The sequence below is a fragment of the Bubalus kerabau genome, chromosome 2 (assembly GCF_029407905.1).
Source record: "Bubalus kerabau isolate K-KA32 ecotype Philippines breed swamp buffalo chromosome 2, PCC_UOA_SB_1v2, whole genome shotgun sequence".
Classification (NCBI taxonomy): domain Eukaryota; kingdom Metazoa; phylum Chordata; class Mammalia; order Artiodactyla; family Bovidae; genus Bubalus; species Bubalus kerabau.
The window spans coordinates 112,666,033-112,684,235 of NC_073625.1; the positions used below are offsets into that span (position 1 = coordinate 112,666,033).

Consider the following 18,203-nt stretch of genomic DNA (forward strand, 5'->3'; position numbering starts at 1 on the left):
CTTTTACTGGCTTCATTACTTAGAGGAGTTCACCATCAGTAAAATTTGGATGAGAATATTAAAATCAAAATGTTGTTGTGAAGATCAAAAGTAATGATATATTACAAAGAAAAAGAATCAGTTTTTAAACACTAAAATAGAGATTATAGATTTATAGCCTACTGGCAGATTTTGACTTTACAGATGTTTTGTTTGACCCCCACAGGTGTTGTTTTAACATGAATTAGTTGTAAATCCTAAAAATCAAGATCCTTTATACAAAATATGGATTACGAGTGTCAAGTTGGTTTATTTCTCTTCCTTGGTTTTTATCTCATCACAACAAAAATTTGGAACAAGGGACTAAACCCCATTCCAGGCACACCCTTGAGAGCTCACAGATATGCTACAAAAATAACCACAGAGACTCTTCCAACTCTTGCACATGTGCCCTTGGCACATAGTGGGTACAAACTAACCACAGGCACTTCTTCAAGTAACCTTAGGCAGCTAGGAGCCCTTTAAGGGTTCGTAAATATTCTACACATACATATATCTGATCATAACAGATGAAATTGTGAGAAGACATACACAACAGAGTCTGTTGTTATATAACTTGCAATTGCCAGTTGGCCTTGAGTGTATGCCCATTTGTATTTCCTTTCTTTGACTGGTGGTAGGTACAAGCCCTATTTTGCACTGGGCACAACCAAAAGGAGGAGACAGGAAGTATAAAGAGAGGAAGCCAACAGGGATGAGGAAGACAGCCGCTTTGGGGTCAGCCTGCTCCCGTGTCTTGGGAGTGTCTGTCTAACAGAAAATCTGTCTGTTTGAGTGGAACTGAGCTATAACTTGTCTGTTGTTTTAAACCCTTTAGTCCATTGTTCCAAATTTTTGTTTTAGAGATCAGCTTGCATCCTTTTTGGATAGGCCACCCCTCATTGCTCATGCCCAACTTCGTACCTAATACCAGCTTCTCTTTTGAAAAAATCAGAAGATGACAACAGTGAAGGAATTCTATATCAGAATTATTATCAAACATTGATGTATACTGATGTGAATTAGTTTTAAGTGATTTTCATATCTTAGTTTTTTAAACTTATTTATTTTTAATTGGAGGATAATTGCTTTACAATGTTGTGTTGGTTTCTGCCATACATCAGCATGAACCAGCCATAAGTATACATATGTCTCCTTCCTCTTGAACCTCTCTTCTACCTCCCATCCCATCTCAACCCTCTAGGTTGTCACAAAGCACTGGGTTTGAGTTCTCTGCGTCATACAGCAAATTCCCACTGGCTATCTGTTTTACATATGGTAATATATATGTTTCCATGCTCCTCTCCCAATTTGTCCAACCCTCTCCTTCCCCCACTTTGTCCACAAGTCTGTTCTCTATGTCTGTGTCTCTATTGCCACTGTGCAAATAGGTTCATCAGCATCACTTTTCTAGATTCCATGTATATGTGTTAGTATACAGTATTTGTTTTTCTTTTTTTGACTTATTTCACTCTGTATAACAGGCTCTAGGTTCATCTACCTCATTAGAACTGACTCAAATCTCAAGTGCATTCCTTTTTATGGCTAAGTAAATTCCCTTGTGTGTATGTATGTGTGTGTGTGTGTGTGTGTGTGTATATATCACAGTCCATTCATCTATCCATGGACATCTAGGTTCCTTCCATGTCCTAGCTATATGTAAATAGTGCTGCAGTGAACATTGCTGCTGCTGCTAAGTCGATTCAGTCATGTCCGACTCTATGTGATCCCATAGATGGCAGCCCACCAGGCTCCCCCATCCCTGGGATTCTCAAGGCAAGAACACTGGAGTGGGTTGCCATTTCCTTCTCCAGTGCATGAAAGTGAAAAGTGAAAGTGAAGTCGCTCAGTCGTGTCCGACTCTTAGCGAACCCATGGACTGCAGCCTACCAGGCTCCTCCATCCATGGGATTTTCCAGGCAAGAGTACTGGAGTGGGGTGCCATTGCCTTCTCCACAATGAACATTGGGGTACGTATATCTTTTTCAATTATGGTTTTCTCAGAGTATATGTGCAGGAGTGGGATTGCTGGGTCATGTGGTATTTCTATTCCTAGTTTTTTAAGGAATCTCCATAGTGTTCTTCATAGTGGCTACATCAATTTACACTCCCACAAATAATTCAGGAGGGTTCCCTTTTCTCCACACTGTATCCAGTATTTATTAGTTTTAGATTTTTTGATGATGGCCATTCTGTCTGGCGTGAAGTGATAACCTCATTGTTGTTTTGATGTGCATTTCTCTACTGATAAGCAATATTAAGCATGTTTTCATGTGTGTATTAGCCATCTGTATGTCTTTGGAGAAATGTCTGTTTCAACTTTTTGATTGGGTGGTTTGTTTTTCTGTTCTTGAGCTACATGAGCTGCTTGTATATTTTGAATAGTAATCCTTTGTCAGTTGTTTCATTTGCTATTATTTTTTCTCATTCTGAGGACTGTCTTTTCACCTTTTTTATCATTTCCTTTGCTGTGCAAAAGCTTTTCAGTTTAATTAGGTCACACTTGTTTATTCTAGTTTTTATTTCCAGTACTCTAGAAGTTGGATCATAGAGGATCTGCTGTGATTTATGTCAAAGTGTTCTCTGCCTATATTTTCCTCTAAGAGTTTTGTAGTTTTTCATCTTCATGTTTAGGTCTTTAATCTAGTTGGAGTTTCTCTTTGTGTTCTTTGAGTTTTCTGAGCTTGTTTAGTATGTGAAATACTTATATCTCAGCATCCTAAGTTCATGTAGGTGATATATTTTAGTGACATACTTTAATCCAAAATGAAAGCGTATTTTAATTTCTTATGAAGTGGCAGATTTGGTTAAATTTACACATCTTTTAGTGGTTTATATATCCATGAGAAACTCAAGCTGTTAAATAAGCTTTCTTTAAAGTTTCCCCATGAATATGTGTTTGCTGTGTTTTCATTCATTTCATATTCTGCTAGCATAGCAGAATTCCTTGGTTCCCTGTTGGCTCAGAAGGTAAAGAATCTACCTGCAATGCTGGAGACCAGGGTTCGTTCCCTGGGTTAGGAAGATCCCCTAGAGAAGGAGATGGCTACCCACTCCAGTATTCTTGCCTAGAGAATTCTATGGACAGAGGAGCCTGGTGGGCTACAGTCCATGGATCACAAAGAGTTGGACACGACTGAGCGACTAACTCTCTCACTTTTCCACAGGACAGCAGACAAGTGGTAGTAGGAGATCAAGGTGGTTTAAGAAGAATTTAGGGGAAAACAAAAACCTGAACATAACAAACTGTGGAAAGCTCTTGAGTTCAGTTCAGTCACTCAGTCGTGTCCGACTCTTTGCGATCCCATGAATTGCAGCACGCCAGGCCTCCCTGTCCATCGCCAACTCCCAGAGTTCACCCAAACCCACGTCCATCAAGTCGGTGATGCCATCCAGCCATCTCATCCTCTGTGGTCCCCTTTTCCTCCTGCCCCCAATCCCTCTCAGCATCAGAGTCTTTTCCAGTGAGTCAACTCTTCGCATGAGGTGGCCAAAGTACTGGAGCTTCAGCTTTAGCATCATTCCCTCCAAAGAACACCCAGGACTGATCTCCTTTAGAATGGACTGGTTGGATCTCCTCGAAGTCCAAGGGACTCTCAAGAGTCTTCTCCAACACCACAGTTCAAAAGCATCAATTCTTCAGCACTCAGCCTTCTTCACAGTCCAACTTTCACATCCGTACATGATCACTAGAAAAACAATAGCCTTGACTAGACGGACCTTTGTTGACAATGTCTCTGCTTTTGAATATGCTATCTAGGTTAGTCATAACTTTCCTTCCAAGGAGTAAACATCTTTTAATTTCATGGCTGCAGTCACCATCTGCAGTGACTCTGGAGCCCCCTAAAATAAAGTCTGACACTGTTTCCACTGTTTCCCCATCTATTTCCCATGAAGTGATGGGACCGGATGCCATGATCTTAGTTTTCTGAATGTTGAGCTTTAAGCCAACTTTTTCACTCTCCACTTTCACTTTCATCAAGAGGCTTTTGAGTTCCTCTTCACTTTCTGCCATAAGGGTGCTGTCATCTGCATATCTGAGGTTATTGATATTTCTCCTGGCAATCTTGATTCCAGCTTGTGCTTCTTCCAGCCCAGCGTTTCTCATGATGTACTCTGCATATAAGTTAAATAAGCAGGATGACAATATACAGCCTTGATGTACTCCTTTTCCTATTTGGAACCAGTCTGTTGTTCCATGTCCAGTTCTAACTGTTGCTTCCTGACCTGCATATAGGTTTCTCAAGAGGCAGGTCAGGTGGTCTGGTATTCCCGTCTCTTTCAGAATTTTCCACAGTTTATTGTTATCCACACAGTCAAAGGCTTTGGCATAGTCAATAAAGCAGAAATAGATGTTTTTCTGGAACTCTCTTGCTTTTTCCATGATCCAGCAGATGGTGGCAATTTGATCTTGGTTCCTCTGCCTTTTCTAAAACCAGCTTGAACATCTGGAAGTTCACGGTTCACGTCTTGCTGAAGCCTGGCTTGGAGAATTTTGAGCATTACTTTCCTAGCATGTGAGATGAGTGCAATTGTGTGCTAGTTTGAGCATTCTTTGGCATTGCCTTTCTTTGGATTGGAATGAAAACTGACCTTTTCCAATCCTGTGGCCACTGCTGAGTTTTTCAAATTTGCTGGCATATTGAGTGCAGCACTTTCACACCATCATCTTTCAGGATTTGAAATAGCTCAACTGGAATTACATCACCTCCACTAGCTTTGTTCAGAGATGGAAATACCAGACCATCTGACCTGTCTGCTGAGAAACCTGTATGTGGGTCAAGAAGCAACAGTTAGAACCCTGTATGGAACAACTGACTGGTTCAAGATTGAGAAAGGAGTACAATAGGGCTGTCTGCTGTCAGTCTGTTTGTTTAGCCTATACACTGAGCACATCATGAAAAATGCCAGGCTGGATGAATTACAAGCTGGAATCAAGATAGGTGGGAGAAACATCAATAACCCAGATATGTGGATGATACCACTCTAATGGCAGAAAGCAAAGAGGAACTAAAGAGCCTCTTGATGAGGGTGAAGGAAAAGAGTGAAAGAGCTGGCTTAAAATTAAATATTAAAAAAAGTAAGATCATGGCATCTGGCACCATTATTTCATGGCAAATAGAAGTGGAAAAGGTGGATGTATCATGACAGATTCCTCCTCTTGGGCTCTAAAATCACTGTGGATGGTGACTGCGGCCATTAAATCAGAAGACAGTTGCTTCTTGGCTGGAAGGCTATGACAAACCTAGACAGTATGTTGAAAAGCAGAGACATTACTCTGCCAACGAAGGTCCTTATAGTCAAAGCTATGGTCTTCCCAGTGGTCATGTACAGTTGTGAGATTTGGACCATAAAGAAGGCAGAACGCCAAAGAATTGATGCCTTCGAACTGTGGTGCTAGAGAAGACTCCTGAGAGCCCCTTGGATTGCAAGGATATCAAAGCAGTCAATCTTGAGGGAAATCAGTCCTGAATACTCATTGGAAGGACTGATGCTGAAGCGGAAACTCCAGTATTTTGGTCATCTGATATGAACAGCCTACTCATTGGAGAAGTCCCTGATACTGGGAAAAATTGAGGGGAAGGAGAAGAGGGCTTCAGAGAATGACGTGGCTGGTAAGCGTCACCAGTGCAATGGACATGAACTTGGGCAAACTTTGGGATATGGTGAGGGACAGGGAAAGCTGGCATGTTGCAGTCCATGGCTTTGCAAAGAGTCGGACACGACTGTGCAACTGAACAACCACAAAAACCTGAAAGTTGAAAAAGTTCTACTGACAATTGGTTTTAGCAAATTGTGAAGACGCTGACATTATTTGATTTTTAGCAGTGGACCATCGTAGTTTGGATGATCTTAATATAAACAGATTCTAAGGGATCATGATGTTGAGGAATACTGTTTTAGAGTGTAGTTATTTCTTTTTTTTCCCTCAGAATTATACATACAGAAAAACTGGGTTGTATTCCATTTGTTTATTTTTAATAATAAGATTCTTCTAATCCATTTTAATTACTGGCTGCTGGAAAATGATTTATCACTATGAAACATGCTCATTTTTTGATATCCACATATTCAGGTATTATTCCAACTTATAAAAAGCTGTATCTGTATGTATTTTTAGATGACTTCAAACCTGCCTCTATTGACACTTCTTGTGAAGGAGAGCTTGAAGTTGGCAAAGGTGAACAGGTGACAATTACTTTACCAAATATAGAAGTGAGTATATATATTACTATTTAAACTGAAGAGATTTTTAATAGAATTTTTACTAAATTTAAATGAAAATAATTGCATAGTTAATATAGTGATGATCAGTTAAAGTAATTAATAAATACAGCAAAGCAAAAAATCTTAAACTATCTTAAATAAAACAATCTTAAAATGCTTGAAGCCTTAAACTTTACTTTGTACTTTTCAATAACTATCTTATTAAATGATGTGAAACAATTAGAGATCTAAACATATTTATTAAATCACTATTATGAACCAGATTTTGTACTACAAACTAGGAATAATAACATATCCTCTGCCACCTAGTCCTAATCTGTTATAGCAGACAGGCACATGAACATCTAGAGCTATAGATTAGAGTGCTGATAAAATTCTGTTTAAGCATGTGAACATAATTAAATGCTCTGCCTGGTGGAATCTTGAAAGGCTTCACAAAGCAGGTGCTATTTGGGCCAAGACTTAAAGGACAAGTGGAATTTCACCAGTTATAAGAGGAATAGAATATTCTAGGCAAAAGAACAATATGTGAAAGGTTTCTGTGGAGAAAGGACTAGAATTTTGTGACTAAATTAACGCATGTAGTAAATTACAGAATGATGAAAAATGATATGAGACTGGAAAGGTAGATTGGGATCAGATTATAAAGAGTCTTTTATTTGTAATATAGAATTTGAAGTTTATCCCATAGGTATTAGAGAACCATTAGAGGTTTTTAGAGTTCCCCTGATGGCTCAGTGGGTAAAGAATATGCCTGCAAATCAGAGGTAACAGGAGACAAGGGTTCAGTTCCTGGATCAGGAAGATCCCCTGGAGAAGGGAATGGCAACCCTCTCCAGTCTTCTTGCCTGGAAAATTCCATAGACAGAGCATGGGTTGCAAAGAGTCTGAGCATGAGTTAGTCATGACTGAGCGACTAACACTTGACTTTCAGAGGTTTTTAAGCAGAGAAATAACATGGTTAGATTTGTGCTTTAGGAATGATTTTTAGCAATAACTTACTTAGGGAATGGGTTGGTAAAGAGAGAGACTAGGTCAGGGGGCCTTAACCAAAAGTTTTGCCCATTTCAAAAATCTTCAGATGTTACCAAATATTGTTTACATTGTATGCTGTAGTTTTCTCAATCCTTGAGTTATAAATTTCTCAGCATTCAGCTTGTTTCTTTTATACTCACTTGATCTATTCTCAAAGAAAACCAAGATTGTAAATTGATAATTTAACATAGAAAACACCAGACTTTCTGAGATTTTTTTTTCCTTTGTCTTGTTTAATTTTTGTAATAGGAATGGTTTTGTGCTAGTTCATCCACATTCTCTTATATACATTTATGAGATGGCTTGTCATGGTTAGAGATATAGCCAGTAAGCTCTCTATCCTCTATCTAGCCTTCCATCTTTTTCTTTTTAGCAGCCAACACTATGATTGAGACCTCACTTTTATGTCAGACTATATCAATTAGTGCCTGTGAAGTTTTCCCTAATGTTAATTAAATTCATGGGGGCATTCTATTGTATGTTTCTCATATGCTCCCTTAGAAACTGAAGGAAATGAAAAATAGATTTCAATGTGAAACAGTGTAGATAAGTAAGGCTTTGCATTATTCTGTTATTAAAAAGCGTTCAGATTCTGGTGTCTCTAAAATAGTTAGGAAATTAAGTACCCAGTAATCTAAGGCTTTTTTTGCTTTGTGAGGTTTATTAAAGAAAAACCTAAATTTAAAATTTATTGAAAAACATCAGGTGGTTTTTCCCACATAATATACAGCACAGCAAAAAAAAAAAAAAAAATACAGAGGTAGACTAGATGTGGTAGGTGTCCTAAAAAATATTACCATTTAATGAGAAAGATAGGAGATAATTGATTAAAGTTTCATAATGTAAGAACTATCATAAAGGTATACACAGAATATTATGGGATTACAAAGAAGGGATCATTCAGCCTGGAGAGGGAAAGGAGACATTGGGAATGCTGTCTTGGAGGATGAGTTGAAATTACCTAGGTGAAAGAAAGAGATAAGGACTTCTTAGGCAGAGAAAAGATATGGGCTACAACAAAGCAACAAACAAGTCTGTTACATTTGAAGAACTACATATAGGCCACTATGGCTAGGTAAGAAAGGGTGCCTATGAGGACATAGTGGGAGATGGAAAGATATTTAGGAATCAGATAAAGAAGGGCCTATCGTGTAATGCGAAAGAATTTGAATTTTATCCTGTACTGTGACTCTCACATAGCTGGAATGGAAAAGAATTGTTAAAATTACTGTTTGCTAAGAGCAGTTTGTTTTTTTTTTTTTTTTTTTGCCTCCAGGGCATACAGTCTATAAACAATTGTGAATAAGACTGGAAACTATATTCTCAAATTTTGTGGTGTTTTCCTCCTTCCCAATGGGCTTCCCTGATAACTCAGTTGGTAAAGAATCTGCCTGCAATGCAGGAGACCCCAGTTCAATTCCTTGGTCGGGAAGATCCCCTGGAGAAGGGAAAGGCTATCCATTCCAGTATTCTGGCCTGGAGAATTCCATGGACTGTGTAGTCAATGGGGTCACAAAGAGTTGGACACAAATTCCTTTCACTTTCACTTTCCTCCTTCATTAAAGAACTTCAACTAGGTAGGAGCTTTACATTTCTTCACTTTTCTTAATTTTGTGGGTGTTTGTAGAAATGTATTGATTATTAGTTTGAGGCATTTAGATTCTCCTATTTTCTTTATCAACTTATTTTCATCATCTTGGTGAAAATGCCTAGAAGCTTGGAGGCATTCCATAAAATAGAACTTTTATTATTCTTTTAAGAATACCTTAAGATTCTGGTGGTTCTTTGATAGGGTAAATTTTCTCATTTTCATTTCTCTAGGTTTTCTTTGATAGTATCAAATAGAAGAAATGAATAAAAATGAGCACTCTTAAGGGAGTCAGCATTGGGCATTTACAAGTCTCTCATTTTTACAAAAAACTCTCTATGTTTGACTGCTATAAAATTTCAAAATGTTGAATTTTGAAAGGAAAAGAGATACTTGACTTCTAATGATTTGTCACTGGTGCTGTCCAAGTCTGGGATATGTTTAGTGTTATCTTGCGAGGTACTCTTGTGGGCTTCAGTGAAATAGCCCACAGGAAACTTCCAGCTACACATCATATTATGCAATGAATGTATGTCTAGCGGTTGCTCAACAACTCTAGCTCTCAAACCCTGGACATATGAGAGTTCCATATGTCTGATGGCTACATGCCTTCGACTCTGTTGGTCAAAGTCCCTTCCAAGATGAATATAGTCTGATTCTTTGCTTTAAGTTTACATAGCTCACTTGGGAAAGTAGCCCACCACATTCTTGGGACTTTAGCTTATTTTAGGACTAGAGCCCTATTTTAATGTCCTATTACAATTATACTTTTAAATGAAGTATATCTTTTATCATCGTATAATAAACCTTTTTACCTTGTTTTTGTGATTTTAAGCTTAAATACCACCTTGTTTAATATTAATTTTGCCACCTTTGCATTCTTTTTATTTGCATGTTCATGGAATCTTAGTGTCTTTTACTTTTATTTACTTACATTTTTAAGTATACCTTTTATTAATGGAATATTCTGTGTTTCAGTTTTATACCTAATTTTCACTTTCTATTTTTATTAGGAGAATTCTATCCACATTTAGTTCAAAGTTGATATACTTGATTTTTATTTCTATTATGTTATAGTGTGTATATATATATATATATATATATATATGTATATATATTCAGTTCAGTTCAGTTCAGTCACTCAGTTGTGTCCAACTCTTTGAGACCCCTTGAATTGCAGCATGCCAGGTTCCCTGTCTATCACCAACTCCCGGAGTTTACTCAGACTCATGTCCATTGAGTCTGTGATGCCATCCAGCCATCTCATCCTCTTGTCGTCCCCTTCTCCTCCTGCCCCTAATCCTCCCAGCATCAGGGTCTTTTCCAACGAGTCAACTCTTCACATGAGGTGGCCAAAGTATTGGAGTTTCAGCTTCAGCATCATTCCTTCCAAAGAAATCCCAGGGCTGATCTCCTTTAGAATGGACTGGCTGGATCTCCTTGCAGTCCAAGGGACTCTCAAGAGTCTTTTCTAACACCACAGCTCAAAAGCATCAATTCTTTTGCACTCAGCTTTCTTTATAGTCCAACTCTCACATCCATACATGACCACTGGAAAAACCATAGCCTTGACTAGATGGACCTTTGTAGGCAAAGTAATGTCTCTGCTTTTGAATATGCTATCTAGGTTGGTCATAACTTTCCTTCCAAGGAGTAAGCGTCTTTTAATTTCATGGCTGCAGTCACCATCTGCAGTGATTTTGGAGCCCCCAAAAATAAAGTCTGACACTGTTTCCACTGTTTCCCCATCTATTTCCCATGAAGTGATGGGACCGGATGCCATGATCTTAGTTTTCTGAATGTTGAGCTTTAAGCCAAGTTTTAATTTGTTTTCTCTTTTTGTTAATAGTTTTATGAAGCATCTCTTCTTTTTTCTTTTTCTCTTTGTTTTCCCTCATGTTACTTTGGGAGTACTATTGTGCTCTTCCACTCCATTACTGATTCCTTTCCTTTCCTGTTATTCACAATCCAATGTGCTCAGATTTGCCTGTCAGCAGATGGAAAACAAAACTAGAAGGAAAGAAGGAAGGAGGGTAGCAGTAATCTAGGTGAGCTAATAATTGCGTTCTGAAGTTGGGTTATAGCAGGAAACATGAGGTAGTAGGATGTGTTCAGCAGTTATTCAGAAGCAAAGAGAGTTCATATGCTTAGGAGTTTACTGGCACCTTAGTAGTTTAATACCCCTTTCTTCGGACCTGAAGTAAGGTCAGAAATTGAAGTTGAAAATAAGAGTGGTGCTCAATTTAATGAGTAAAAAAGTTTAATTAAAAAACTTATTTGCAATCTTCCTGGTGATCTGATAGTTGAGAATCTGCCTTGCAATGCAGGGGATGTGGGTTTGATCCATGGTTGGGGATCTAGGATCCTAGATGTTACTGGGTAACTGAACCTGCATGCCATGACTAAGGCCCAACACAGCCAAATAAATAAATAAATATTTTTTAAAAATTGTTCAGAGTATAGAAGGCAGGCATAGGGATTGTAAACAACCTGTTTAACTTTTATTTATAATAAAAAATGTTCATATTACTCATAGGAGCATTCATTGAGTATCTGTGCAGATCTTGGTACTGTAAAGTAAATGCTTGGAGCAATAAAAAAAAATTCTAATCAGTCTTCCTTCTTCAGAAACTCAGAGTAACAATAAAGTATTGTATTTTAAAATGTTTTCTATTCTAAGAATACAAGTATTTTTAAGGAGAATATATTGCGTGAATCTCTTAAATGTTACATGGAGCCCTTGGGTTGCTCTTTGGGGATATCTTACTCACTTGTTTTCAGTGAAGACATCTAAAAAATATATTTACCAGCCAAGTAGGTATATTTGTTAAGATCATGCTTCTGGCTCTGTACCTTACCAGGACTTCTCCTGAGTGATCCACATCTCACTCTTTCTTATAGGCCACTCCAGATGTGTCCTCTTCTATGTGCTGTGCATGCTAAACTTCCTATAGTTTTGTCTTAGAAAATTTTGTTTCTTTCTTTTGGCTTCATCATGTTCTCTCGCAACCTCTCAGAAGTCTCTAATCTATCGCTTTTGTATGGCAGCCTCAATTACAAAATTTATCTCATACTCCTCCTTGTGGTCAGGTGTACAATCTCTGCTGCTGCTGCTGCTAAGTCGCTTCAGTCGTGTCCAACTCTGTGCGACCCCATAGATGGCAGCCCACCGGGCTCCACCATCCCTGGGATTCTCCAGGCAAGCAAGAACACTGGAGTGGGTTGCCATTTCCTTCTCCAATGCATGAAAGTGAAAAGCGAAAGTGAAGTCGCTCAGTCGTGTTTGACTCTTCGCGACCCCATGGACTGCAGCCTACCAGGCTCCTCCGTCCATGGGATTTTCCAGGCACGAGTACTGGAGTGGGGTGCCATTGCCTTCTCTAATAATTGTTAACTTTTAAAATATGATATGCCCTTTTAACCTTTCTGGTGGCTCAGATGGTAAAGAGTCTGCCTGCATGCAGGAGATCTGGTTTTGATCCCTAGGTCAGAAAGGTCCCTTGGAGAAGGGAGTGGCTACCCACTCCAGTATTTTTGCCTGGAGAATCCCATTCTCCAGAGGAGCATGGCGGGCTACAGTCCCCAGGGTCCCAAAGAGTCTGACAGGACTGAGCAGCACTTCACTTTGGTCTTTTATGGGGGCCTTCCAGGTGGCTCTGGTGGTAAAGAATCCACCTACAATGCAACTAGTGGTAAAGAATCTGCCTACAATGCAGGAGTTCAATCCCTGGGTGGAGAAGATCCCCTGGAGTAGAAAATGGCAACCTGCTCCAGTATTCTTGCCTGGAAAATTCCATAGACAGAGGAGCCTGGTGGGCTACAGTCTGTGGGGCTGCAGATTTTTAGAAGTCACCTTGTTCTAACTTGATCTAACATTACTATTGTGTTTGACAAAATTATTATAATTAGTGCTGTAAAAATTAAATGCACTTCTATAAAGTTCAAAACCAAGCAATTATAACAATATATTGTTTAGGGATACACATATGTGGGATAAAATAAGAGAATGAGAAAAATAAAATTCCTTCAGGGTTGAGGAAAGTGGGAACAAAGGATAGAAGAGGAGCATGTCAGTAAATGTGGGTTATTAGGAATGAGCCAGGGTTCTTTAACCTTTTATTGTGGAAAATATAATAGTATAATGAACTCCTGTGTACTTATTGAGTTTCAAGAATTATCACCATTTTGCTGTTTTTAATATAGTCTCCTACCACTTCCTTTTCCTGTCATATTTTAAAAGCAATCCCAGATATTCACAAATGCTTGTGTATACATCCTTAACTGATAAGGATATTTTTACTTTCACTTAAGGACCATGCTAACCATCACTTACCATGAAATTAATTATAAGACCTGGTCCATATTTATGTTTTCATGATGCTTTCAAAAATGTCTTTTTTCAACCTTTCTCCCTAGGAATCCATATAAGATCCTTATATAGCATATTTATGTATTCATTTATTTTGTATTGAGGTATCGTTAATTTACAAGGTTGTGTTAGTTCAAGTATATATCAAAGTGATTCAATTATACATATCTATCTATATTTTCAGATTATTTTCCATTATAAGTTATTATAAGATATTGAGCATATTTCCCTTTGCTATAGAGTAGATTCTTATTGTTTACCTATTTTATATTCCTATATTGCATTCTGATATTATGTTTCTTATCTCTTTTATTCTGTAAAATTCCCTGACCTCTATTATGACATCAGTTTGCTGGAGAAGCCAGATTAATTGTTCTAGAGGATATACCCACATTCTGGATTTCAAATAACTTCTGTCTGGTATTATGTAACTTGTTTCTCTCTCCTCATGTTTCCTATAAGCTGGTAGTTATTTTTAAAGGCTTGATGAGAATTAGATTCTTTGTAAGGTTTTTTTTTTTTTTTTTCAGGTGAGAATGCTTTGTAGATGGTGCCTTGTACTTTCTTTTATATTACATCATGAGGCATATAATGTCTGCTTGGCCCACTTTTAAGGGTGCTAACATTAATCAGTTGGTTTAATGCAACATTTTTCTTGATACATTGATTTTACTTAATCTGCATAGGGGAGCACCCCTTTAATAAGATTTCAGATTTGACAAATTAAAGAAGGAAGAAGAGGGGTAGGGAATATAATTCAGAACTTTTGTCCCCTTATTGTAAAGTATATTGGCTGTATTAGAATTGAATCCCAATTGCCTGTTGTAGACCAAATCTACAAAGATTTATGAAACAAATCTTTACTGGCTTAGTGCAACTACTTCCTCTAGTCTCTTTCCTCAAGACAGCGATTTTGAGATCTCAGTCTCTCTTCATCTGTGTTTTTTACTATAATCCTTATTGCCAGAGTAGTAAATTAAGGTAATTAACTTAGGTGACTTGAAGTACAATATAGATTGAAAAAGACAGAAGATCTCAAGTGAAAGTCGCTCAGTCGTGTCCGACTCTGCAACCCCATGGACTCTACAGTCCATGGAATTCTCCAGGCCAGAATACTGGAGTGGGGCTGTTTCCTTTTCCAGGGGATCTTCCCAACCCAGGGATCAAACCCAGGTCTTCCACATTGCAGGCGGATTCTTTGCCAGCGGAGGTACCAGGGAAGTGAAGATCTCAGTCTCTTTTAACTGAATTTCTATGAAAAATTTCAATAATAATAAACTTTTTAAACAGGGTTCAACTGCACCAGTAACTGTTTTCAAAGGTTCAAAGAAACCTTACTTAAAAGAATGCATTTTGATTATTAACCATGATACTGGGGAATGTCGTCTAGAAAAACTCAGCAGCAACATCACTGTAAAAAAAACAAGGTATGTGGTTAATGAAAGAAATATTTTATCAACACATAAATTGCTAAGCAAATGTCAATGAAAAAAGTTATTGGATTAAGTCACATTATTATATAAGGATTTTTCTATGTGGTGCAAGATGTTTTGATTTTTTTGCAAGTTTAAATTTGATGAAGATCCTTTAGCCAGAAGCTTTTACCATTTCTCCCTATGATATATAAAAGCTTCTTTTGTTTCTAAATGTTTTCTTATATGTAGTTACATCTTTATTCTATTGTAGATATGTTTGTAGAACTGGACTGAAAGGAGTCATTATGCACTCTCCAAATAATATCATTATTGTTAGTAAAATTTTATCAAGCACCTAGAAAACAAAAGGGAGAATTTCCAATACAAATAGTAACCTCAAAACTTCTACATTTTAATTGGGTTAACATATAATTGCATTAAAAAAAGTCAGTAAGAGAGTAGCCATCTCAGATTTTGGAGGGTGGGGTGGGGATAGGCAGTAGATTAATTAACATGTAGCATAAAGGGCTATGCTCTAAAAGCCATAAAAATATTAATAGTATAGACAAAACTTGTTCTAGGAATTAAAAGAAGGGAGAAGTTATGGTTCACCAGAGCATTAAGGGAGCTCTTATTGATGTACCTTAGAGGAGGATAAAATTTAGGACTGTTTTCCCCAAACATATTTGGTGATAAGAATTACCTTTGTGTGTTTGTTAAACATATGAGTTCCCAAACTCAACTGATCAGGGAAGAGGCCTAGGAAGCTTTTTTTTTTTTTTTTTAATTATCCTCTCCTCTCAGATGATTTTTATTGGTAGAAAAGTTTAGAAGATACTGATTTAATTATCAGAGAGAACATGAGGACATAATCAAGGTAGGAATTTATCTGAATTATTTGGAACCTATGAATAAGACTTGCTTGAATAGAGCAGAAATTTGTTTCTTTGCTTGTGTACCAATATTAGAAATGGGGAATGAGGCTGGAAGAAGCTAGAGTTAGGTGAGCTAAATGCTTTCAATATTAACTATGAAATTAGTACAGTGTCTTATTGGTGGTGGTTATATACTGTATTAAAGTTTTTTTAAGCAGGGATCGACATGCTTACATTCTTGTTTTGCAATGTAAATATCCCAAGCAAATCGATTTAAATGAGACCATGTGGGAAACAGAAAAATGCATAAACCATGATTCTTGAGAGTAGGAATGAAGAGAAAAGTGAAGTTCTAAATACTTTGTGAAGGAAGAACTAGCAGGATTTGGTGACTGGAAATGGGAGCAACAAAGCCAAAGCATAACTGTATTATTTATACATACTCTTTTCTTAAAAATATTGAAAGGAGAGTATACAAATCTTCTTTAGTAACAAGTCTTAATGTTTTAAATGAAAAATGTGGGAGTGATTTAATTTTAACAGGATGAAAGTTTCAAAATTTATGGAATATATTGTACCTCTTGTATACTTGTGTATAATTTCATTTTATTTCAGTCACTTGTGTATGTCTTATCTCTTCGATTTGGAGCAGTGGTTTTGTTTTTATTCACATTTGTATTCTTCAATGAACCTGTGTGTATGCCATGTATATAGCCGGGCTCAATAAACATTTGTTATATAATGAATTAAATTAATGCTTTAATCTTTGAATGTCATTTTAAAGATCTCTAGAATAAAGAACACGGAGAAGGTGATGGCACCCCACTCCAGTACTCTTGCCTGGAAAATCCCATGGATGGAGGAGCCTGGTAGGCTACAGTCCATGGGGTCGCAAAGAGTTGGACACGACTGAGCGACTTCATTTTCACACATTGGAGAAGGAAATGGCAACCCACTCCAGTGTTCTTGCCTGGAGAATCCCAGGGACGAGGGAGCCTGGTGGACTGCCGTCTATGGGGTCTCACAGAGTCGGACACGACTGAAGTGACTTAGCAGCAGCAGTAGAATAAAGAACAAGCTGTCAGTTTTAGCAGCTTTGTAAGTTGAAATTGTTATATTGCAATCATCATACTGGTTTTGACCTTTTGCTATTCTTAATGGCAGGTTTGAAGGAAGCAGTAAAATTCAGTATCGAATAGAACAGCAGCAGCAACAAATGCGAAATTCAGCTAGGACTCCTAATCTTATAAAACATTCTCCATCCGAAGACAAGATGTCCCCAGCATCTCTGATGGATGATATTGAAAGAGGTAAAATCTATGTGTATGCAATGTCCCTTTACAAGAAATTATTAATAAATGTTAAGTGAAATCTTTCATTTTAATTGACAAGCAAACTAACCATAAAATTCTAAAAACATGTTTTTAATTATGGATTTTTCTAGGGGAAGAACATATTTTAATGATTTTATGTACATGAGCCTATATATAACAGAATTTACATTTTTTATTATTCAGAGGAACAAGTATTTATTATTTATTATTCAGAGGAACAAGTTCAAATACATGTAATTGGAGTTTTCTTCTCTTTGACAGTTATGATGATTCAAATTCAGGTCTTCACAGCATCTTCCTGTTGAAGTTTTTTTATGTATAGCCGGACTATAGATGTCTAAGATGTCGCCAAACCAATAGTGAAGTGAGGAGATGTAGGAAGCCAAAGCAGCAGGCAAGTTCTTCTGAATTGCTGCTCACTTCTCAGCAGGAAGGTGTTTCTAGGGAAGCACAGTCCCTTTGAAAGTAAGGCAACTTATATATCTATTTCTTTTCTAGCTGCAGTTTGGGTGTTTGTGTTATTGTAATTAAATGTGGTAGGAGCAAGATCCTGATCACCGAAGTTTATTTGCTTCTACACTTAGCCTTCATAACTTATATATCACTGTTTCCTCTTGCCCCCTTCTAAGCCCAGTATAGTATTAGATCCCTAATATTTTAGTGTTCACTTTACAAACAATAAGGAAAATAAAATCTCAGAACTCTTGTTGCTATAATGGTTAGAGTACACATAGCCCTTCCAGGTGGCCTAGGTTTCCTCACAACCTAGTGGCTAGGTTCCAATAATAAGTGTTGAGAGACAGAGAGTGAAAGGAGAAAGGACAGCATGGAGGTTAAATCTTTATCTTTTTAATTACACAGGCTCAGAAGCCATGTAGTATCACTTGTGCATGTGTTTGTACATGTTTTAACAGCTTTATTGAGGTATATCTGACACAAAATCTTCAGGTATTTAAACTACAGTCTGTTAGGTTTTGATATTTGTACATCCCGAAGTTACAACCACAACCAAGATAATGAACTTATTTATCACTCTAAAAAGTTTCTGCCTGGTCATTTGTAATACAGCTCTGCCAGTCCTCCCCACCCCATTCATTCCTAGGTAAGTACTGATCTGCTTTATGTCATTTTCATTGGTTTGTTTATTTTAGACATTTATATCAGTGGAATCATATAGTATGTCCTCTTTTTTATGTCTAGATTTTTGCACTAAGCATAATTATTTTGATAATCATCCATTATTAAAGCATTTATCAATAGTTCAATTCTTTTTTACTGCTGAGTAGTGGTCTTCTTTATGGATACACAACAATTTGCTTATCTGCTCAACTTGAAGATGGA

The 18,203-nt window shown here is 37.4% G+C and overlaps 1 protein-coding gene across 2 annotated transcripts in view; it reads left to right on the forward strand.

Annotated features, from left to right (window-relative positions):
• The window catches only part of EAF2 (ELL associated factor 2), a 53,907-nt gene that overhangs the window by 7,058 nt on the left and 28,646 nt on the right, over positions 1–18,203 (forward strand). For both annotated transcript variants that reach the window (XM_055568364.1, XM_055568365.1), the window contains exons 2-4: positions 6,140–6,234; positions 14,529–14,665; positions 16,693–16,838. In XM_055568364.1, the coding sequence (XP_055424339.1) occupies positions 6,140–6,234; positions 14,529–14,665; positions 16,693–16,838 (378 nt within the window). The remainder of the gene's footprint in view (positions 1–6,139; positions 6,235–14,528; positions 14,666–16,692; positions 16,839–18,203) is intronic.